Source organism: Rhinichthys klamathensis, unplaced genomic scaffold (assembly GCF_029890125.1).
Source record: "Rhinichthys klamathensis goyatoka isolate OS25496 unplaced genomic scaffold, OSU_Roscu_1.1 h1tg000079l_1, whole genome shotgun sequence".
In the NCBI taxonomy this organism is placed as follows: Eukaryota; Metazoa; Chordata; class Actinopteri; order Cypriniformes; family Leuciscidae; genus Rhinichthys; species Rhinichthys klamathensis.
The window spans coordinates 3,190,413-3,215,793 of record NW_026606621.1 but is presented as its reverse complement, the minus strand read 5'-3'; the positions used below and the strand labels follow the sequence as shown (position 1 = coordinate 3,215,793).

The window sequence follows — 25,381 nt, the reverse complement described above, 5'->3', positions numbered from 1 at the left end:
AGGAACCGATGGGAATAGGTGGTGGAGGGATTCAGAAAACTAACTAGCGGTAACTAGAGTCGGCTGTGTATATATGCCTCCTCTCGAGCTGATTAGATAAACCATTTGATTTTGAACGTGCTCCTCCCGAACTTTGTTTATAAAACATAATTTGTCGCTTGAATTCTGCAATCTTTTGAGATGCAATGTAGGCTGACAATTCGCTGAACATATACTTTTAATAGTGAAACATTAGCCTACATTTTAAAATCTTTATTTTAATATATCTCAACATGAAACCTTATTCTACAATATTTCTATGATTAAATTACTGAAAGAGACCCCTCCCCCATCACTGTGGGCATAGTTAGTAAGCGTGTTGACATCATCCATAGCAACGAGATCAACCCCACCCTCTCTGTTCCTCAGTAAAGGTTGGTCTCATCAGCTTTGTGAATAGGTTTTAAGAGAAAACTCTTAACTAAGAACTTTTACTGCTATTTAGGAGAACTCTTAGTGGTAAGATGAAATGTTTCGTGAATATAGCCCCAGAAATGTAATCTTGAAATATCGTACCAAGACAGAAAGGCAAAACAAAGGCAGTTTATTTGTGTAAATGAAGATAACACAGTCGAAATACAGAGGCATGTGTGGGTGGTTTCTCTTTGGCTGTATAGGAATGATAAACGATGAGTGCCACTTCATTATTATTGACTGTTATCTAGCCTAATGTAGTGTGGAACATTCACACACCACCAATGAAATTTATAAAAGTACTGATTTTTACACAGGACAAATTCAATCACTATGTACAGCATTTTAATATTGTGCAATGTAGTGTTCAAATTGTACCTCCAATGCAGCCTCAAGCCATCAAACATCTGTTCAGCAATGTTTAATGTTTGAAATGTCAACTAAAACCTCAAACAGATCTTATTATTGATAGATATGACAATAATAACCCAAATTGTATTTAAAATAAAGAGATCTTTAGACCTGTTCAAGAAAAATCTCTATTGTACTATACAGTATTTTCACAGAAAAGTCATAAATCATTTTCAAATTTCTTCTATATGCCTTAAAATGCAAGTTACCTAAATCTTCAAAAGACACGTTTGAACCAATCTAAGGCATCAATGATAATAAAACACAGACACATGCACACACCTAAGTATTAATGCATTATCTTCCAAAACAAACTAAATTAGATATCAAATATTCAAAAGCCCTATTAAAATCAATAAAACAGGGGAAAACCAGTGGATGTAACCTCTCACTGCAGATAAATGAGTTCGTCCAGATGCAAAGACTTTTTAGAAATTTAGGCATGGCTTTGAATTTCCACATGAAATTCATATTTCTTAACATTTGATTCAGTTTTGTGAAATAGTTAAGGGCTTGAAGTGGTATTTTATTTGGTTCCTTTAGCACCGGGGTGTTCAATCCTGCTCCTGGAGGGCCACTTTCCTGCCAGGTTTAGCATCAACACCTAAACCAGCTTATGAAGTTCTTCAGGATTACTACAAACTTCCAGGCAGGTGTGTTGGAGGCAGGCTGGGGAGCAGGATTGAACACCCCTGCTGCAGCACATATAGCAGTGGTTTTCAGTCCTGGTCCTGAGGACCCATAGCAATGCACATTATGCATGTTTCCCCTATTTAATGCCCATCATTCAGACCATCAGCTTGGTAGGAAAGTGCTCCATTAACTGAACTGACTGTGTCAGATAAAAATATACTAAATGTACAGAGCGGTGGGTCCACAGAACCAAGATTAAACCACTGAGCTACAGAAGGCTCTTCTCACTTCTTTGTTCACCTTCATACATGAAACAGACAAAACAAGATGACAACGCCTTAGGCGTTTTAATAACGGTTTTATCAAATCTCAACAGTTTCCTTTTCTAATACTAAAGAGAATGCCAGTGGTCAACCACTAGCTTCACACAGATACTTCTGTAGTAGCTACAGTAACGTCTACCTCAGCCGAAAGCAGAGGGTGGAACAGGAAATTGAAGGCGAAAGCAATGGCATTTCGGACGTTAACCCTCCAGTCCTGCTCGATCTTGACCTGTCGTCGTATTGGTACAAGCGGTGAAGCACATGTCTTGCAGTGCAAGGCTTTGAGTTCAAACACTGGCCATTTGCTGCCCAGTCTACCTTCAAGTACCGTGCTGAACTCCACCACACTGCCTGAGCTGAGTGCCAGTAGGACGTGTCTGAATTCGCTACTAGCCCGAAGCACAATGTCTTTGGTGCCATCATCAAAATCTTGTGCCCCATTGCGCCCCTTCTGTGGCATCCCCATGGTCACTTCAAACTTGTAGTGGTCAAAACGTTTGACATGGCACTTATGCTTTGCAAGCGCCTTGAGCTGACACACCGATTCAGCGGGTCCCGGCTGGGTCTTGTCACAGACAGGGTACTCCTCGCCATACAGACATCGGACCCAGTCTGCTAAAAAGACTGGTAGAAGGTTAATGACAGCTAGCACTCCATTCTCAATCTCAGTGACACGAACATACTTAAACCGACCCTCCCACGTCACCCGGTGTCCCTCCAAGTGGCTGCAGAGGATCTGGGCGTGTGCCATGTTACGCTCCTTCCAGGCACGAGGGCCACACAGGTCGCTGTACTCCTGCCAAGTCAGGGTGGAGTTGTATACCTTCCTCCCCTCAGAACGGTACACGTAGAACCAGCTGAAGAGCACCAGAGCTGAAATCCACACAAGGATCAACTTGACCACGCTGCTGCGCCGCAAAAAGTGCAGCACTGCCAAGGGGGACACGCTAAAACGTGTCCACCAGCGCAGCAAGACAGGCAGGACGCAAACACACGCGGTTACGACCATTTTGGTCAGTTCCAGGGCGAGGAACCACTGCACCAGTTGCACCAGCATTACGGCTGCTAGAGCCAGCGAAATCACGGGCAAAGCGAAGAAGAAAAGGAGGTAGCCCACAGCTGTGCGCATTAACCCCAATGCAGTAGACTCTTGCAACAGCGTGACGGAGAGTTCACACCAGATGAAGCACACCAGGTAGGGCAGCAGCACACAGTAGGTGCCACGTGCACCACCTACTGTGGCCATACGGGTACACTGATACAGGAGGTAGAGATACAGAAAACAAGGCACACCCACATGCAGTACCAACCAGTCACCAAGGTGCATGTTGAACCAAGCGCCACCAACCACACGACCCACCCAGCCTCCCAGCAACTTATTCAAGAACGCAGAAATGGCGGAGGCAACCTGGGAGAGCAGAGCAAGTTTGGCATGCTGCTGCGCTGCTGGTCGCAGGCTTAAGTAGCTGCTTACAGTGAAGAAAACTGCAACTGTTGCCAGTTCCGAACATGGCAACCAGGACTTGTCTGCCACGGGAATCGAAAGGATGAGGAAAAGCGAAGAAAGGAGGAAGTAGAGGTATGGCTCAAGGTGGTTCCATGTGAAGTTTGACTCTGCCTGCTCGAGGTCTATGCCTGGCTCAAAATGAGACAACATGGCCGTCAATGCTCGAAAGTTCTCCCATGCCTTGCTGTTCTGAAAGACTCGGAGAGTACAAGTTACCATTGACAGAAAAGAGAGGTAGAATATAATGAGAGGAATGACAAGAACAAAGAACTCCAGGGTTAGGTTGGAGATGATGAAGAAAAAGATGAGGGTATTGACATGATGAGTAGGTATAAGGGCGCTAATCCACTGCATGCCTGCACGGGACGCCCAGTCAATCAACACCTCTTTCACCTCCAACACTGCATGAAGGGGAAACTTCAATACCTGTAAGTATAAAGAAAATTAATTAGTTAGTCAAAAATAATATTTAGTACAGTATAATATTGTCTGTGTCTCAAGACATGGTGAGCTGCTAAACTAAATAGCAGGGACGTCAATTTTCAAGAATACTCAGTCTTTGTTGTCTTAAAGGGATAGGTTAACCAAAAAATTTCAATGTTTTTCTAATCCCATAAGGCTTTTGTTCGTCTTCAGAAACCAAACAATGATATTTTATTATTCTCTCATAATTTTTGCCAAGCCAATGAAAATCGTTGTTTTCAACCGGCAAGCCCTTTTGAGCTATCGTTGACCATATTTGATGAAACACTGATCAACACGCATACAGAGCACGTAAATAAACCCCTAAAGGCGGGCATACACTGTGCGATTTCAGCAAGGTACCTACTCACACTGAACGAGTAAACCGCATGCGATGTAAAGCCAAAGCTCAGGATTTATGTGCTCACACTATACGGTCCAATCATCGAGCTGCGACTTGACTGCTCACACTAATCGTGTGAAATATGTGCGATTAAACCCCCGTGCTGGGTTGCGCCTATAGACGATATCATGTATCCAGAGATAGTCAAAACAAGCATCAGCTATCAATATCAAGATGATTTAGCATTTTCAATTTATGTATTAAATTATTATTAGTATTATTGTATTATCATTATTAGGGACAGTGGCGGTTCTGGACCATTTCAACTGGGGGGGCCAAGCTGGGGCCAGTTGTACTGTTAGAGGGGTCAGTTACATTTAGACCTTATTGTTGTCATATCATTTTCTGCACTGCACTGCAGGCATAATACCATGTTTATAATAATCCAACAATGTATTTGCATTTCCATTATATTTTTACATTTGCATTACATATTCAGTATAGTCACAGTAACTGTAATTGCATTTCCATTATATTTTTACATTTGCATTACATATTCAGTATCAGTAACTGTATTTGCATTTCCATTATATTTTTTACATTTGCATTATATATTCAGTATCAGTCACATTAACTGTATTCCACGATTTTTGTGTTTTTTTTTTTTTGCAAAAAGATCAGCAAATTATCCTCTAACCTGGCCTTTTTAGGGGGCTTTCCTCTCAGGGTGAATGAGAGGATGCATAATTGCTTTTTACCTGACATCTTTGAAAGACAGATGCAATGATTAATGCATCCATGGCCAGGATATAATTATAAAATATGACATGATTTTAAAAGTGACCTATAACATCGACTATGCAATACTCTTTAATTTAGTGCTAATAAAATTATTAAGCCTATTTGGAGAGAGAGATGTTTATAACAATATGTCAGTCATCGTGTGATAACGAAAATATGACTAGACCTAGACTACTTGTTCTGAGCAGGTGTTGTCTTTGAACAGGCTGTAAAACTGTTGGCAAAGTTACAGACACTCAATGATGAAAAACTGATGCTAATTATCTGGGAAACATTCTCTAACAGCAGTCAAGTTGTCATTGTTTGTGTCAAACAAGTTGTGAATTTGTTGTAACATTAAAACAGGAGATCATGACTTACTCTGTGCTCAAAGTGATGCTCTGAGCTCCAGTGGTTTCATCTGAGGGTGAATGAAACTTTCGGAATATGTTGTAGCAGAATCATGTGAACAATTCCAGGATATGTGTTTTTTTCATTGGTTGTTGCGTTAAATCTTACCCAGATACAATAGTGCTATTTTCTGATTGGCTATTGTGTAGCACCTTTTTTTTTTTTTTTGATTGGCTGATAAGTGTCAGGGTCGACTGCAAAACTCCAGGGGAGACGCGCTTTATTCCTGCCGGTTCCATAGTGAGAGCAGCGCGGCCAGAGAAATTGCGGCATATTAAATATATTATAAATAGTTTTTCCGCATGAGAAATACAATGTGTGGTGGGAGTGCGTGACAAAAGACCGAAATGAGTGACTGTCACGCTCAATGCGTGACACTGTAAAAAATTATTTCACACTCCACATTTAGGGGGGCCACAAGGGGGTCCAAGCTTGTTGTCACAGGGGCACTGCCCTCCCCCCCCACCCAGGAACCGCCACTGATTAGGGAAGGCCTAGGCTAATTTTATTATTAAATTGATCTGCTATTATAATTAATTTGCCACGCAATAATTTCACAGCACATCACTGCATAACCAACGCGCTGTGAGGATAATAAAATATTACATAGAAGCTTACTACTCCTCATTGAAAATTGTCAAAACATTTAGGTCGATTACAATGAATTATAGGCATATAATTAACTATTAACAGTCTATAATATATCCGAACACTGCAATAATTAGTCATCAATAATAATTAAAAACAGGTTTATTTCAGAAACATTGTTTAACAAATCAATAAAAGGCATGATGTAGATTCATCCCAGGTGGCTTGGAAGACGTGGGTAATATATGGTTAATCCATTTTGCAACACGAACTGGAGGTAAGCAACAGTAATTTGTAGCTAGTTTGAACTACAGAACTTAAAGATCTCCCTCTTTTCGTTTTTTTTTTTTTTTTTTGCTGCAGGTGAAATGGTTAAACTTCTGTTTTCGCGCAGGCGCAGTGAGGGAAAAAACACAGAGTTTAGGGCAATCGGTTCGTAGCTCTGCTTCAACTGTGCGATATAGGCACGAGAAGCGAACACAATTTCTGACATCTCAGAAATTCATCCGACCATCTGATTGCCGATCGGGAGAGGTTAATCGCCTTTCGTTTCTCCCTGTACACTGCATGACAAACGATGCACGACAAAGCTGAAAATCGTCCCGACCCGAAAAAGAGTCGCACGAGTCAGAATTCGGCTCAAAACCGGACAAAAATCGCAGTGTATGCCCACCTTTAATGAAATCTGCTCATGATATAAAGCAACGTGTCTCTTCAGTCGACCTGATTAAAACATTAAAATCATATGGTTTACTTTTACAATGTCTTAGTGCACTTTTTAAAGCTTGAAAATTGTGTTACATTGACTTTCAAAGAGTGGACTAAATTATGAGAGAATATAAAAAATATTAGGTAGGGATGCTCCGATCAGGACTTTTGCTGCTGATACAGACTACCGATTTCTTGTCATCATGATCGACCGATACAGATCCCGATCCCGATCATTCAATCTTTATATAAGTGATATGTAAGCTCTCTGTTGGCTGTCACTTTTAACCCCTTACACCCTGAAGGCATCATTAATGATTTCACGTGATTTCAAGTTGCAGTAGGAACGCTACTTCACGAGACTAATGATGAGCATAGACAACAGAGAGAGAATTAAATTCAGCCCTTTTATTTCCAAAATGTACTCATTCATGGCTGTTTTATTTAATTCATGTAAAGCTACGTCTTTATTGGGACATGACTTGATGGATTACGTGACTACGTTGTCTCTATTTTTTTTAGCGGCAAGTTTAAACTAAATTAAGCATTTATGTAACGTATCTTATTTGTCCATATCTCATTTATGCATTAATGGCTGTTGTGTGAAAAAGTCAATCAATTAAGGGATGCAAGTTATTTTCCCTTTGAACACCATTGTTGACTCATCTCCCCTCAAAACGCCATTTATAGTGAATCCGATATTACAAAACTGAAACCCAATTATGGAAAAACGCTTAAATATCGGGAAAACTATATATCGGTCGATCTCTACAATAGAGTGCCGGCCTGGGATCTGGCCAATGTATTGGAAGGCCTTACTTTGGCTCCCTTTGAGCCTATTGAAGAGGTTCCAGAAAAGTTCCTCACTCTTAAAGCGGTGTTCCTCCTCGCCATCTCGTCTCTCAAAAGAATCTGAAACTTACAAGCCCTGTCGGTAGCACCTTCGTGCCTGGAATTTGCACCTGGCATGGCGAAAGCCTTTCTCCACCCTAGACTGGGTTATGTCCCTAAGACGCTCTCTCGTCCTATTGTGCGCTCGATTTCACACCGACAGGAACTTTCTATTATGGCGGCGTGGGTATGATGTTCCCAGAGCGTCCCGACGCAGCGCGAGTTCCCTGGGAATGTCTCCGGTTACGTCTGTAACCATGGTTTCCTGAAAAGGGAACGAGACGACGAATCGCCCTGCCATACTCCCTGCATGCCTTTGATCGACTTGCTTCAGCCTATCAGAAGCTAAAGCTGTTTGGTCTGGGTGTGCTTTATAGTTTCCTGATCGTGTTCCGTCACACCATTGGACCGATTTCACACGTGCTTCCTGACGCAATCATGCAAAGGCGTTCCCACAGCATCTCGACGCAGCGTCTCCTTCCCTTTTCAGGGAGCCTGTGTTACAGATGTAACCGGAAACATTTTCTATCTAATTAAAGGTGTATCATTTCATCCAGTACATAGGTGTTTTATACTGTATCCTGTAATCCTGTCTGTAGCTGTCTATGAGCATCTCATAACAATTACTTATGATATTCCACTTTAGTTAGGGCGGCATTTGTGTGGACAGCTGGCCATGTAGGCAGTACACCAAGTAAGCTTGCCAAGTTTTACCATGGAAATAAGCAGAAATAATAATGGCACCTTCTGATGCAAAGGCAGTTCATCAGGGTTCTTTACTGGCCCTTCATCATCATCATCATCATCATCATCCCCTGCTGCTTCCATGGCAGGTGTTGGTGAAATACCCTCAGTATATTGTTTAGTATACTCAACAAACTCTTCTACACCAACATATTCAGCCCCTGTCACAGCAAAAATACACAGATTCAGGTTATTATATTCATATTACCACATATGCAATATAAGTCTAAAACATGTTTGATTCTGCAAAGACAACACAATGAATTCACCATCTCTTGAGACCAAACTCTCCAAAACTTTTCTTTGTTTCTGTGCTGGGCTTGAGAGAGGGCTGCTGGGAGCACCATCTAGAGGAGGAGCAGGAAACACAACATATGTTCTAAAGATAGTTACAGTCGACCCTGTTGATTAATGGAAAATAACTGCATGAAGATTCTTAATTTTTTATTTGCCGTTGCTCAGAAAAATAATAACAGCGTACAGGTTAAGAACAATAAGAGTAATGACCGAATTTTCACGTTTGGATGAACTATTCTGCATTATCCAAATTGGTTGATCACACAGGTCCGTAGCCAGCCTATTGAAAGGGGGGGGGGGGGGGGGGGGGGTCTTTTTTTTAAAAAAGTGGACCTTTTGTGCAGTTTTTCTCCTCCTTTTGTATTTAATTATGAGGTTCAAATACTTCATTTTGGTGACCTTTTATGCTCTAATTTGTGCTGGATTAGCTGACGCTGCTGCCTGCTTTCTCTTCCGTCTCTCCTGCTCTTTTCGCCCCATACTCATTATTTGGTTGTACCGCTTGACATAAAAACAGTCAAAACACCTTTTTTGAAGCTTTGTCAATGACTAAACACTCATTCATTAGATGTATGTACATCCAACTTCACTCAACTAGTACATGCTCGTGACGTCATACATCCTCACACTATCAGTGAATCGGTGCAAAATAAACTCATAACAGTTAAAGGGGTCATATAATGCCATTTTCATACAAGTTAATTTGATTCTTTAGGGTCTAAATGAAAAGTTTGTAATATACTTTAATTAAAAATTCTCATTAGTATTGTAAGAAAACAGAACCCCCCCCGAACCCCCCCTGCCTACGGGCTTGTCACAACAACATAAGTTTCACCTGTCTCAGTGTTGATCTGGCTGACATTTTCCAGAAGTTCAGAGGCAGTGATGTTTTTCTTCCTCTCTGGATTGAGTTTCCAGTACATGAGCAGAGCTGCTTTTCTTACACTGCGCTGAAAACGAGATTCACATGCCAGGGAACACACCTCCTCTCTGTTCTCAGCTGTGATGCCTGGCATGCATACGCACACACACACACACACACACACACACACACACACACACACACACACACACACACACACACACACACACACACACACACACACACACACACACACACACACACACACACACACACACACACACACACACACACACACACACACACACACACACACACACACACACACACACACACACACACACACACACACACACACACACACACACACACACACACACACACACACACACACACACACACACACACACACACACACACACACACACACACACACACACACACACACACTAAAGTCAGTCTAAATGTAAGTACAGAGAAAATGATGTCATATGTTTACAATCTAGATCATAAGTATCTGCTTTACCCCTCCTGTCATGAAGGCAGCGTCGTAGCAGCTTTACTGCATCTTTCTGTCCATTTTTCGCCGCCTGGAGTAGCCATGTTACCGCGGTGACAGAATTTACTTCTTCGTCTTCTTGCTCGGCTAATCTCAGGTAATATCTACCAATCTGTCCAACAACAGTGTAAGTTTTCAAATTACTAAAACAATGTATTGTGCGAGTGTGTTTTTGTGGCATTCAGACCTCGGTCTGTGCTTTTGCATCCCCATTCTTTGCCCTCTGTTTAAGATCATCAATGGTTAGCTCCTCTGGGATTTCACCTGGAAAATTAAAAGAATCACACACACAAACAGCCTAATTGTACCTTATTGTACTGTCACAACAAATATGTATGTATAAGTATGGACTGTGTACATTGACTGTTTATACACATGGGATTGTGCAATATACTTTCTACTGCTTATTTTTCTATTTATTGCAGCTATGTTGAGTTGTATGTTGTGTGTTATCTTTACTTAGTGTTTTGTATTGTGCTTGTGTGTTAATTTTACCACAAGGCACTTAAGAATTTCATTGTACAGCTAAGTGCAATGACAATAAAGGCATTCAATTCAATTATAGCAAACCAGTTTGTACTTAAGTTGATCAAAGCAGATTTCCAAAAATATTTTTTTAAATTAGATCTTTAAGGCCGACTGACTACACCAGTATATCGTATAAGTATATCGGGTGTTTAAGCAATGCAGTTCCAGCATAAGCTGAGAGTTCTACACTTTTATATATATATATTTATTTATATATATATATATACAGTATGTGCTGTCAGTTAAACGCGTTATTAACGGCGTTAACACAAACCCATTTTAACGGCGTCAATTTTTTTATCGCGAGATTAACGTTCTTTTTGGCCTAGCAAACTTTGTAGTTTTTTTTCACATGCTGTTGCAACAACTAGTAACGTTAAAAAAAACTACAACACCACACCGGATAGCTAGACCGGAAACAAAACAACAGGCATGCCGCACACACACTTGTTTGGGCTTGCGCGCCGGCCAAAGAGTAGTAGGCTAACGTTACGTTTTGAGTGGATGGCGACATAGACAGTAAAAGAAATGGACACAGCAACCCCATAGACGACGGAGAAAAGTGAAGTCAATTGACCGTTCGCAAAAGCCACGCCCCCTAGTTATTGTTACTACGCCCGTCAAACAAATGGTCAAACATGACCAGCGCGACAGATTGCCATGACGGGAAGAGGTATACCCGTGCGTGTCAGTAACCTTTTTTGGAGCAATACCTCCGTGATATCCTCCAGATCGGGGTTACAGTACAGTATACAGTGGAGGGATATATTCAAAATATAAAAATACGCAATGAAGGAGAAACGACTGCTATCGAGGCGAATGCTTATACCGATCTCAAGCGAAATCTGAGAAACCCCATGACCTGTACCTCAAATGCAACCAGCACAGCCTTGAAGATTTTATAAGCTGGTTCAGTGGCTAATTGTTTGGAGTTAGAAATATATAACTCGCGCTGCTGCTGCATATTTAGTAATTTTGCCTCAGATACAGGATTATACATTCGCTTTAACAAGCAGGTTGTTCATTATCACGGGAACCGCTTGTGTGTCATGCTGAATGCGATTTTCGTGTTTAAAAAGTAACTATACATAAGAGACGGAAAGATGCAGATAACCATACAATATTTAAGGTTATTTCTATTCGTTACAATATTTAAGGTTATTTCTATTCGTTACGATATTGATATATGAACTGATGTTGTTAAATAAGCTTCATGCTTTCCCCGTTGCGAACGTGCACTCCTCTAAACTGTAGCTACGGGTGCTGCACTGCTAGTTGACTGCTGCTCATTTCCCCCCCGAGAATATCATGTTAACAACAACCCTTTAGAAAACATAATTCCTTTCTGGATCCTCTTGATCTGCTTTCTCCATGTTTCTTTGACTAATCTCAGTGTCTCAGTCTCACGCACGCGAGTTAACCATGTTCGACACATTTAACTGGGAGTGGGGCCGTCCACACTGTTTTATCCATTGTAAGCACCGCTCACGTTGTGTTTTCGACTTTGGAAACGGAAAGAGCACAACTCCTCCAGACAATCTATCGGGGTATCTATCGGGGTACTCCAGACAATCTATCGGCCGTGGGCGCACCGCTTCACCATCTTGCTTGGAGTCAATGTTTGATGGACCTGCTCACATAGTAACAGTTGCTATGATGTGTGATTGGACAATGGCCGGTTTGGGGGAGGGGCCGGCGAAAGGTCAATTAAAGCACTCACTTCCTGATAGCCAAGCGTACTGCGCATGCTCAAACTGAGCTTGACGACGTAGATGTGACGTGAGCAAGCCAGTGGTGTAGTGCAGGGTATACGCAGGTATACGGCGTATACCCACTTCTTTTTCAGTCGGCATTGCGTATACCCACTTCTAAATCCCCTCTGATGCGCATCATTTAGTTGCTAATCCAATCTCGTGAATAAAAAACACCCAGTCAGGGTCGTACCCCTAATATTAACTCTAATTTGTTGCTGCAATGACTGACCTTCTCATCTGATCTGCTTCAGCACTCAAACACCCGCTCGTCAATGTCAAAATGTTTGAGACCAATCAAAGCAAGCAGGATTTTTGTTCACAGAAGCGCGAGCCGAGCCCTAATCCCAACGTGATGCTTCAATTCAGTTAACGATCATACAGTGCGAGATAAGATGCAAGTAGCTAAAATATACGGCTGTTTTTCGATAGAAGTCGACCGACAGAAATAATCAGTTTGATCAAAGACAGTTAAATATTAAATATATTGCCATTATTATTGTATAAATATATTTGTATAACGTTTCCTCGAATGTGTTCGACTTTTCACTGTTTGTATCACTCCGCTTGTCTGTGTTTGCGCAACTTGCATCATTAAGCCAGAAGGTCTTTATGAGTGAGCAATTTAACCATTAATTAAATGAACAGATTAGTCCAAAAACATTGATTAATTGTTTAATCAACCCCCCAAACCCCCAAGCAATATCATTTATGGGACCTGGGTATTTAGAAAACCCTACGTACGGCCCTGATATGCAAGAATACTAGTGATTCTATATGTTCTATTGTATTCATTATATTCTATAGTCTTGCATATTCAATACTAATGCAAGACTAGTCTTACATGTCACTGTTTATAACACAGAGCGTTCATCCTTTGCTGGGACGCTTAAAAAAAATATTGGGGGCATAAATTAAGAGTATACCCACTTCTCCAGGCACCACTACATCACTGGAGCAACCTGTCTGACAGTTGTACGTCTTTTAGTAGCTGTCCCAAGAGGAATCTGAATCATTCCCTTCCGAATCTTGCAGAGCCGGAGATTGTGAGTATTAGCTGTCCATGAGCTAGCAGCAGGAGCAACTTTACAACTCTCTATGGGCTTCTCCCTTGACTTTATGCCTCCACATCCCCCCGATTGTGAGCGAGCTTCTACTTCTGTCTATACGGTAATTTCTCTACTGTGCGACAGAGAGTCGCGTGTTAGCCTATTTTTACAAAAACTGCTTCTACGGGGCCATAACGTAAGATACAAGGTAATGGAGCCTTTTATACATTGTCGTGTTTCTTTAGAAATAAACAATGGACAAATGGAGTCTTTAAACGCCTCAGATGTAAAGTTATTCGCTGTCAAAGTGACGCCAAAATGAATGGGAGTCAATGGAATGCTAACAGCAGGTGAAGGCTTGTTAGCCAATGGCGGCCCCCAGGGAGACTTCAGTTTCCGGCTGGTGGATTACCCCCTTGGATGGCGAGCGCGAGACGCCGAAATGGATGCCAATAAGGCCCTTGATCTAGAGACGTGCACTCCCAACGCAATAGTGCGGCGCGGGACTAGATTTGATGGCCGAGTGCGAGCGGTTATGCACTCACTCTGTGTGTGCGGGTTGCGGGAGAATAAAACAATTCGCGGGACTCCCGCAAACTAGAAATATCTATGAATAAAACATAAAAACTAATACATTTTTATTCATATGTTGCAGAAAAGCAAAAGAACAACTAAAACAAAATAGAAACGATTTACAGGCCAGAGTTTCTTTTTATCAAATGTTTGCAGCATTGAGCGATGTAGCCAATCACAGGCATGTGTTGATTTCTTGAACGCAATGGCCAATCAGAAGCATTTAAGATAGACTCCCCTCACCGCTCAAAACTGACTTTTTGTTCAGTGCTGAATTCTGTATGCTGGCAAATCCTCTAATTATAACAAACAAAGTGTATATATTATGAAAGATTCATTGTGCAGTCAGCTTCATTAAAGTCCCCGTGAACCGGAAGTTGCAAACGACTTTTCTCCAGTGTTGTGACGTATTTCCGAGAGAAACGGAATACTAAATGAGGCAAAATAGTGGGCGTGGCTTTTTTTCCAACTAGCACCTGATTGGATCAGGAAAAGTAGGTGTTTTCATTCAGCCTGTCTACTGTCAGTTGGAGGGGCGTGATAACGGATGTTAAGCAGACACCCAAACCGTCAAACCTACGTCATCAGGGAAGGTCCTCCAATGCAGAGGTTTGGAAATAAATTTCAGATTTTGATTAAAGATTACGAAGCCAAAAAATTTTTTTGTGTGGATTGACTTGCATGGATGAATTGTTCACCACAAAACGATCAATTTAGGCAAACAAAGTAAGTATGGTCAATTTAGAATTCATGGGGACTTTAATAATAACAGAGATGTGTGAGATCGCGATGAACTGATGTCAGCTTTTTAGGAATTTTTAAGGGAGCGCATTCAGTCATGCCAAACCATGCACGCAGTAGCCTGCTTGCTTTTAAGTTATAACAGTGGTTTGTGTGTTAAATAATGCTTTAATAACAAATAATTTATCAGGAGCATTTATGCTGATGTGTATGGTGGCGACACGTAGGCTAACTTGAAAGTATTTGGAGGTAGCCTACAGAAAAAAGTATTTTTGCGGGCGGGAGCGGGACAAAAATGTTGTGGGCGGAAGAAAGTAACATAGAAAGTTGTTGAGAACGTCAGTTATAACGACCCATGTATTAAAAAAATGGACGGGTTTAAATCGGGCTCAGGCTCATAATTACAGTTAATGTGTCGGGGCGGGCTGGGCTCGGACACAATGTGCACGGGCTCGGGTAGGGTCGGGCTTGATTTTTTGGGCCTGATTTAAGCTCTACAATGGATGACTTCAGACAGAAGCACATGGATACCACAGCTAAGAACAAACTTACTGCCGATCCACTTTTACATGTTGATAAGAGCATTAAAATTAGAAAAAAATAATGGGACAAATAGAAATCAAGGGACATTTAGAATAGATACAAATGTGCGATTAATTGCAAGTTAACTATGACATTCATGTGTTAATGCGATAAAATATTTTAATCGTTTGACAGCACTAAATATATAAATATATATATATATAACTCCACAACCTTTTGACAAATCATTAATGTATTCTCAGGTCTTTCTCATAGTGATGGATGACTTAGAATTTGGTTGGTGTGTCACTTCATATTTAGAGCCCAGTGAAACAGGAAGTTTGTTCCTGATCACTGAGGTGAACTTAAAAAAAAAAACTTGTATATGAATGGGAATTAGAATTTGTAGCGGTGCTTGGGCATGTTTAGGGGTGGACTTTCATGCTTAATCGCCACCTCATAAAATAATTATTTCCCATAAGATCGGGTTGATTACGAGCATGAATTGTGTGTGAATCTGAATCTGTACCCTGTGGAGGAAAAGATGATTGTCCTGGAAAGGCAGTGCTGGCTGCATTCAGCTGGGATCGACCTGTCTGTGAGGCAAGGTGTGGGGGTGGTGTCATTGCTGAAGGGGAGGAGCTAGGCTTTGAAGAGGAGGACACTGGATGGATGGTGTGCCCAGACGCAGAGAACGCTGTGGGGAGAGGGGATGCTGGGGACGACAGAGGAGATTCAAGAAGAGAAGCATCCATTTTTAAGCCTTGAACTATGGCACAAAAAGACAAAGATATAATTGAGAAAACAAAGCAAATGGCTGCAGCAGTTTTGATTTATTTCTTTTTTTTCTGAAATGTCCTAGCCTGGTTAAAACCAGACCATTCTCAGTTGTAACTGAGTTATGGTCTGGCAAAGCTTCATAGACAAATCATTTCCAAAGGGGCGTCACCAATGGACGTAGCTCAAATGCCTCTGGGCGCAATTGGATAGACCTAAAACCAATCAGAGCGATGAAGGAGATGACGTATGCAGAGCGACGTTAGTCTGTTATAGAACAACTTAGTTTGAACCCATATTAGACATTCTCTGGTTTGAATAAACCTTTTACTGTCTATGGAATAAACGAGCAGACACTGATTAGCTACGTTATCTACGTTTATTTAAAATTAACAGCAAGACAACTATAAGTGAATGTGCTTTCCATTAAATAAATCACACACAGTAAACAAAACCTTAACAAAAAAACTTTGCCATGAACTTTGCAATTTAGACGCGCAAACTGGGTGCCGGTGCGGTGAGACGTAGCCTAACGGTAGAGATCCACTTTTGCGACACGACTGTAGCGTGGTGTCGCGACGCCTCCCCACATTTGTACTTTGATGGGCGTTCCTCAAGTTTACTGCTATGGGCGTGGTTTTGAGCCAGCGGCCAGTCTAGAACAGAGGACCTGCGAGAGACTTCCCCCCGTCTCCATATGCTCTGCTTCTATTGGATAGTCGCGTCGCGTTCAACGGAATTCATTTGCATAAAGATGGGCATCGGCCAGCTTTTTGACGCGCAGCATTTTTCCAAATGAAGCGCCGCCTTCCCGGGATGCTTTGCGGGCGCGTTAAAGTCGCGTGACGTCACCCATAGGAATAAAGCATCCCGGGAAGGCGGCGCTTCATTTGGAAAAATGATGCGCGTCAAAAAGCTGGCCGATGCCCATCTTTATGCAAATGAATTCCGTTGAACGCGACGCGACTATCCAATAGAAGCAGAGCATATGGAGACGGGGGGAAGTCTCTCGCAGGTCCTCTGTTCTAGACTGGCGCTGGCTCAAAACCACACCCATAGCGGTAAACTTGAGGAACGCCCATCAAAGTACAAATGTGGGGAGGCGTCGCGACACCACGCTACAGTCGTGTCGCAAAAGTGGATCTCTACCGTAATGCTCGGGCAGATTCGGCTTGAAGCCATTCATTCTCGGATGCGGCGTCGCGCGCGCTGTTACAAAAAAAGCCATGCACACAGCCAAGCCAGCCGTTTCTCAATACCAAGTAGCAAACTTCGGACTTGCGTCCTTGGTAGTTCGGACTTGCCAAGTTTGACTCAGGAGAACGAACTCCCGAGGACGAGAGGACGCGAGTCCAGTTATTCTGCAAATGGAACAGTGCGTTCTTGATCGCGTCACTCAGCACGCTCTGGTTATCTCTTTATGTATATTTTAGGCAACAATAAAACGAAATATGCTACAACTCTGCCTCTTTTCGTCAACAATAAAACGAAATATGTTATAAAACACCACTCTGCCTCTTTTCATTTAAAAATCTTAAACATAGTAGCCTAATGGCCATGTGGTTTAGGCAACGCGTACATTATCTTCTCTGCATATATTTATAACAACATGAACATGATCTTTTTGTTTTTATTTTAAAAATATGAAACATTATTGATTTTTATTGACATTTAACAAACAGAGACAGGGTTGTGTCATTTTATTTTATTGTACATATAGTGAAGAGAATGTTAAAATAAATATATATATTTTAAAGTATATCAAATAAAATTACACAACCCTGTCTCTTTTTGTTAAATGTCAGTTTTAATGATCAATAATATCTACAATGATAAATAAGGCAAACAATTCAAACATAAGTAAGCTCTCTAATAGGCTACAAAGTTAAAGTTAAATAGCCTAAATATATAAAGTTATGAAACTTCACTTTGCCCTCAGCCAAAAAGATGGAACAAACAATAGTTTAATGAGACCAAAGATCGACTTATACACAAGACGAATTATACGTCAAGTTTATCCACTAGACTAGAGACATCAGAGCCAGCGGCAAACGTCAGAAGCACTAGCCGAGGAAAAGCTGCTCCAGTCTGGGTTGATGAGCGTTGAACACCCGCGGTGAACGCCTGGATGTCACAACTCCGAAAACGTCAGATACATTTTTCAAATAGGCGCTATCTTTATAAATAAACCACAGATTTGAGCTTTAAACAACCACATTCTCGCCTGAAACACTCTTAAAATTACATTTCATGACACAATAACAGCAGTATTTTGATATTACGCGGGTTTTCTCCTCTGCTATTGACGCTTGCTGGTTGGTGCGAGATGCATTCTGGGATACCTGTGGCTGTCTCAAGTCCGCACAAGTCACCTCTCGATTAGTCTCACGTAGCCAGACCTTCAGACTGACGGCTGAAGGTCTGGAATTCATTGGCAAAGGCCCGCCCATAAGGCCGTTTGACCGACATGTAAAACAACAAATTACAGATCGTTTCGTTCAGCGTCACGTTTCGGGGCGTGGAAATGTCCCCACAACAACAGACCTGCGTGCAACAAGTCAGTCAGCATAGAAAATCAAAGAAGGAGAAGAACACTTCAAGAGTCTATGCCGTGAACCTCGCATACTTTTGAGAATCCTACGTTTAGCTGATCTTGATTATGCTCATTGTCACTCATGTAAACACAACAATTTTTCTTCCGCAATCGCACGTCTGCGCTTTGTTTCCCGGCGGACCGAAAACAAACGCGACACTCGCGCCCCCCGGAAATCCGATAAAATTCAACCAATCAGATGACGACTTCAACATTCCTGAAGTGTTTCCAGTTAAGTGTACCATATGCATCAGACGTTTAGCCAACGTTCCGTGGGCGTGACGTCTGAGGCTGAGACTACCTCTCGATGCATCCTCTGATCCTCGGTAAACGGGGCGGATCAAGAACACATCCGGGGATTTGAACTTGACTTGGCTAGATATGAACTTTGAATTGGAACAGTACTTGGGCAGTGACTGATGACGTTTCACAAGTCCACAAGAACACAAGTACAGACAAGAAAGCATATTGAGAAACGTTGGGGGTCTTGCGCACCGAACGCGCCATTCTTGCCGCGCGGACCTTCGCGCTCGTGCGGACACGTCGAGTATAAACAAGGCTTTACTCCGTGTCAGCGCGCGCTCTGATCGGTAAAGTGGCACAGACCTCTCCCGAATCATCTCCAGCAGTAGTAGCCTCCGAAGCACCACTAACTCCGCCTCCGTTTCCCTCGTAAGCTGATGTTAGAGTTTTAACATTCTCTATGATACAATTTTTTTGTGAAAAAAATATTTTAATAACATGGTTTTGGCGGTTATAGAGTTCTAATGACGGTGTTCAACTATAACCGTCACACCCCTAGTTCCACGGCAGCATCTATCTTTGTAAATTTACAAAATCTGCTTCACCGTCGCTGTGCTGTCGTCATCGTGTATAGCCCGCCCCAACGTTTCTGATTGGTGCCGCGATTTCGACGGATTAGAAATGGGCTTGAATGAGCTCTTTGCCAGACTAACTTGCAGAGCAAATCTAAATTTGCCGGAAGTTGTCTGGGTTTTCCCAGGCTAGAAATGTCCTGCTTCTACAGCTAATCCTGCCTTAATAGAAAATATATCATATTAAACCATAATATAATATCAAGTAATATGTAATGAAACAATATACAATTTTATATATATATATATATATATATATATATATATATATATATATATATATATATATACACATGCAGTGATTACATTTTAGTATTTTATTGGCATTTATTAGTATTTTAAATGTGAATACTTTAAGATGAAAAAAACATGGTTATTACATAAAAAGCGAATTCACACAGTCAATTTAAAATATACCATGGTAGCCTAACCATAGATTTCACCACAGAACCCTACACTATACAGATTTGTGTGCACTGTCATCATAAAAAACAACAAAGATAATGAAAGATTCTTAGGTAGTCCCCATATTCATTTATTACACTTTTACAGTAATTGAAATAATTACTTTAGCATTACATGGAAACTACGAAACCGATATAAGGAAAGCTATTGTTACCATGGTAAATGCAAATGTTGTATTTTGCACCAGTCACAGACGCAAATGAGGTTGAGCTGTCATTCTGTCATTGCTCACCCGTGTCACCTTCACTACTGACCGGCAGAACAGAAAGTAAAGTTACAGTCAAACAAACACACATGGATGTGTGTTAAACAGCGTCAAACACTTGACAAACAAGCACCGGGGAGCAAACAGAAACACACCCGAACATCTTCAAACGCTTAAACTCTGTATTTCTGCATGTCTGTTCACATACATACACAAATGAACTCTGTATACAGCGAGTCTTCAATGACCGACTGCAATGACATTTCTGTCGCTTTATTTCTCTTACCTGAGCTCCTCCATCAGTTCATCATGAGTATGTATGAGCTGTCAGCACAAGCCTGCACTTACTTCTGTCTGTTCTGACACTAGACACGATGTAACTAAACAGTGAAGAGCAGAGGCCCTTCCAGATGGTGCTCACTGAATAAACCCTCCCTCTCTGACTGACTGCCTGGACTGGAATATTGACATTGTCCTATATAAGTTCCTGCCTCTTTTTCTTCTTTTGAATTTAATGGCAGTTGGCAAAACAGCTTAGGTGCATTTTCGCCACCTACTGGGGTGGAGTTTGAAGCATTGACTGAGAATGGAAATAAAATAAAAATAATAATAACAATAATAATAAATACAAATGTAACCTGTTAACTTTCACGCCCATTTTTGAGTGTAGACCTGCAAAGGTATTGTCGAGGTTCAAATGAATGTAATTCTGGAACGTTTTGGAGTATTAACCTCATTCTGGTCTTGTTTTAAAGAAGAATCACTTTGTTTCTTGCACAGATGTCTGCAAAAAAATAAATAAAATAAAAATTATATATATATATATATATATATATATACATATATATGTGTGTGTGTGTGTGTGTGTGTGTGTGTGTGAAAAAAAAAATGTTTTTACATGAAATGAAATGAAAGCCATAAGTCTAAAGAAGTTGTGTTCCAAATTTGAGACAAGTTAAAAAGATTAGCTTTTTGTGACCCGCTATACCAACAAAGGCCACTAGGTGCCATTCATGCTCCATTGATGATTCCTAAATGAAACTTGACCTCACACCACAACACAGATTGATATCCTTTTTAAAAAAATTCAAAACATTGTGTACAGGATGTAAATTACTTTAAAACAGTATAAACTGAAGTTTACATGATTATACGATAGTCGGTTCGGCCCCATTCACCAAGTCAAGTCACCTTCATTTATATAACGCTTTTAATAATAGCCTATAGATTGTTTCAAAGCAGCTTTACAGTGATAATAGGAAATTTAAAGTAACAGAGATTGTTTTGGCTTTACAGCAGCTCTAGAATAAAGTTGTTGTCCAGCTAAAGTTAGCTTTGATTGATTCACTTCCGTTGCAAAGATCATTAGCTATTAACTTAGGGGCCGCTTACAGGACACCGTTCTAACAGAAAATCCTTAAAGGGATACTCCACCCAAAAATGAAATTTCTGTCATCATTTACTCACCCTCAAGTTGTTGCAACCCTGTATGAGTTTATTTCTTCTGCTGAACACAAAGGAAGATATTTTGAAGAGCAATTGGAACTTTGGCACCATTGACTTCCATAGTATTTTTTTTTCTACTATGGAAGTCAATGGTGCCCAGAATTTTCATTTTTGGGTGGAGTATCCCTTTAATGCGATCCGGCCGCTCATTTGTACATAACAGTGCCTGGAGGCTTCTATTCTACTATTCTACCAGAGCAGTGGATTATCAGTGAATCCCAGTTGTCTCCGATGGAAGTTTGTAAAACGTTCACTGCAGAGGCGGGTGTTGGTGGTGATCCTCAGCTCTCCATCAAGGTGGTTCTTCACAAAATGAATCCACCTCTTCTTGATATCATCGTTTTAGGAAATTCAAATGAGACCAAACTGTTCTGTAAATTATCGCAACCAGGTAATATGCATTTACGTGACAAAGACATAGATAGCAAGCAAACTGTAGTAACGGTATGACAGTAAGGACCTGTCCCAAATGGGCCAAAAATATAAAGCAATTTATAATTTATAATATGTTTTCTTTTTACTTTATATTATTGTCCCAAAAATATAAAGCAATTAAAAATACTCTTTGGCCAGTGGAAAAGATTGAGAAAAACTTTCACTGAAATGTATTTTATACTATTTGATTTATTTATTCAAAAACAAGGCAAGGATAGGCTGCTATGATTTTGATACTATGATAATGATTTTTAGCAATGTAATGTGACGGCAGATCCGTATCTCATATTTTCCTAATGTCTTGTACCGTTAAACATGGTATAACGTGGATGAATATGCATATGCAAATGATATGCAGATGAGGATATGCATAGTAAAACTAGGTATTGTAAGCTCCATATATGGTTATTTCGGGGAGGAGACGGGGTGGATTTTGTGGAATTTCGTACGCAGGGTTTTATAAGTCTGAATATTTTTTGGTGTACACCATTTTTGGCTTTCGGGCGCACGTACACTTTTAGTAAGGATCCTACGCACCATTTTATTAATGAGACCACAGATCTGGCCTTCATTCCACGCTGCATGTGGGCCAGATCATCATTCCTCATGTGCCAGATGTGGGCCGGATCTGGGCCGTCACAATGTGGGCATATGTGTCTTCCCTTTCCTTCCTGTGTCCACATCTCTTTCCATCTATTCTTAATTATGTTTTTAATTAAGACATTTATTTCAGCTTTCCCCAGAGGGACATTAACATTTATTCTTGTATACTTTAAAGCCTTTTTTTGCCAACTCATCTGCTATTTCATTTCCTACAATGCCAACATGAGCAGGAATCCACAAAAATAAGACTTTAATTCCTGACTGATAAATTCTAAACAGGATCTGAAGAGTTTTTTTACGAGAATGTTGGGTCTTGAGTCAGATTTTCCTTTTTTTAGATTTATATGGCTTGATAAAGAATCAGAACAAATAACAACTTGAGGCAAATGTACCTCTTCCACCCATTGAAGGGCCAATTGAGTAGCAATCAATTCTGAGGAATAAATTGATATGAAATTAGATGTTCTTTTACGTATTTTAAAGTCTAGCTGTGGAATTACTGTTGCAGATGTATACCCGATCTTTTGAGCGGTCAGTTTATATTTGAGTACAATAATGTATGAATGATCTCTTGATGTACATATTGTTTCACCAACAAATCTTTAGAAATCTTTCTCTGAGGGTCTTTTTATTTCTTCCAGTAAGAAATGGCATTGGGAATAACCATGGAGCTGATTTTGCCAATGTGTCTGACTATTTTCATGATCAAAAATTCCCATTCTTTGTGCCTCATTATTAGCATCCAATCTGAAACTGCATACTTGTGAATATTCATATTCCCAGCAGTTCGTATAAGAACATCTTTAACAGGGTGACTATTCTTGTGTCCTTACTGATATCCAGTAAACCATTTTCAATTGTTGCCACCTATTTACCAAAGGCATTTCTCCCATTTCCACCTGTAACGCCACTACTAATGATGTTCTAAAAGCCCCACAGCAAATTCTTAAACCCATACTTTCAACCTTTTTTATCTGCAATGCTGATGCGGAAGAATAAACAATGCTGCCATAATCTATTGTAGATCTTATTACTGCACCATATATTCTTCTTAATGAGGTCTGGTTTACTCCCCAATCTAAACACCATCAGAGTTTATTAGTTCCCTTCTTACATTTATTTACTATATTTTGAATATGCAATCCAAATGTTGCAATCCATATTCCTAAGAACTTGATTTCTGAAACTTGTTCTAAAACTTGTTTGTACAACCTTATTTTTGATCTTTTTTCTTTCTTGAAAAACAAACATGAGTTTTGTTTATGATAATCTGAATCCCCAGCTGTTTTTCAACTTCATTAATAGCCTCCTGCATTTTTCCTTCAACTTTCTTAACATTTCTTCCTCTTTTCCATCGTCTGCATACAAAGATTCCTGTTCCAACTTTAATCATGTAAAAAATAAATTAGGGCTACAAACACTACCTTGAGGTGTACCGTTATCAATTGTGTAAACTTTCAAATATGATGATCCCACGCTAACCTGAATAGAACGATCCATCATAAAATCCATTACCCAGTTATACATCCTTCCTTTAATTCCCATTTTCTCCATTTTCATTAAAAGGCCCTCTTCCACATCATGTCATATGCCTTCTCAATATTAAAGAATACACCATATAAAACTTCTTTATTTACTATTGCTTTTCTGATTTCTGTTTCTAGGCATATAACTGAATCCATTGTATTTCTCCCTTTTTGGAAACCACTCTGGTGAGGATACATCATAATCTTACTTTCAACCTCACAAACTAGCCATGAAACAACCATTCTGTCCATTATCTTGCAGAGATAATGTTGAGATAATCTTGTATGTTAAGAATCACTAGCCTATAAAGCCTATAATTTGTTAGAATGATCCTTACAGGCTTCGCTACTGGAACAATGACTCCATGTTTCCAAGTAGACGGAAGCTTTCCTTCTATTCATATCCTGTTAAAAAGTCTTAAAATAATGTTCAATGATATATCTGATAGGTTTCTAATTATTTCACAACATACTTCATCCTTTCATGGAGAAGTATGTTTCAATCCCACTAGCACTTTTTTCAATTCAAATAGAGAAAATAATACATCCATAGTGGACTATGCAGGGCCGTAGCTAGAGGATTCGGGGCCCCCTGAAAAAAATATTGATGTGGGCCCCCACCACCCTCCACCAATATCATATACTGTACAATAGATGAACATGGAGGCCCACATATAACAGAAGATGGTGATGTTGTTGTAAAACCTTTATTTTAAAAGTTAAATGTTTATATAAAAATTACAACTAATAAAAACTAACAAAAAGCAAGAAATTGCTAAATAATAATAAAACCAATTTTTAAAAAGTAATATTCCCCCCCCCCCCCATCAGTCTGTTATAATTCATAAATCAAAAAGTATACATTTAGAAATTGACAAGAATGCAGTCTAATTAAAAAAATAAAACCATATTGCCTTATTTTTTAATAAAGATAATATGGAACTGGTAATATTATTAAATAAAGCGAATACATTTATTCATCCAAGTGCAGTGTGTTGTATTCGTGTTTTCTCGATGTTTTAAATATCATCAGCCGGCAGGTCAGATGCATAATGCAATGCGTCGTGACTCGTGTAATTTTTTTAAAACTCTATTTACAATAGTGTAAATAGTACGGAGCCCGGGAAGTCACCTGTGGGGGAAAAAAAAACAATCCGAGGCGACGGTTTTGCAATCCGTCCCCTCAGTTTATAAACTGTACTCACGAATTCTTAAACTGTTCCCTCGGTTTAACAATTCGTGCCCACGGATTAATAAACC

General features: G+C 40.3%; 1 protein-coding gene across 4 annotated transcripts; it reads right to left on the bottom strand.

Annotated features, from left to right (window-relative positions):
- Positions 1–562: 562 nt before the first annotated feature.
- wfs1b (Wolfram syndrome 1b (wolframin)) lies at positions 563–20,494 on the bottom strand. Of its 4 annotated transcripts, none has more exons than XM_056251233.1 (8): positions 20,338–20,494; positions 15,666–15,905; positions 10,160–10,236; positions 9,940–10,084; positions 9,387–9,560; positions 8,524–8,601; positions 8,255–8,415; positions 563–3,753 (listed from the first exon to the last, which is right to left on the bottom strand). In XM_056251233.1, exons 2-8 carry the CDS (start codon positions 15,889–15,891, stop codon positions 1,921–1,923), a joined length of 2,694 nt encoding a protein of 897 aa, XP_056107208.1. In that variant the 5' UTR covers positions 15,892–15,905; positions 20,338–20,494; the 3' UTR covers positions 563–1,920. The 4 variants fall into 4 exon arrangements, with proteins under 4 accessions (XP_056107208.1, XP_056107209.1, XP_056107210.1 ...); XM_056251234.1 differs by having other exon boundaries at positions 10,160–10,224; XM_056251235.1 differs by having other exon boundaries at positions 15,666–15,851.
- Between the last annotated feature and the right edge of the window lie 4,887 nt (positions 20,495–25,381).

What these genes read in the sequence shown, in the direction of transcription:
- wfs1b (XM_056251233.1), bottom strand. Translation starts at nt 15,891, where the DNA reads ATGGATGCTTCTCTTCTTGAATCTCCTCTGTCGTCCCCAGCATCCCCT. An exon ending in ATGCAAAAGCACAGACCGAG is followed by an intron (nt 10,085 to 10,159) that starts GTCTGAATGCCA and finishes GTTGTTGGACAG; the next exon opens with ATTGGTAGATATTACCTGAG. An exon ending in CCAGATCAACACTGAGACAG is followed by an intron (nt 8,602 to 9,386) that starts GTGAAACTTATG and finishes CTCCTCCTCTAG; the next exon opens with ATGGTGCTCCCAGCAGCCCT.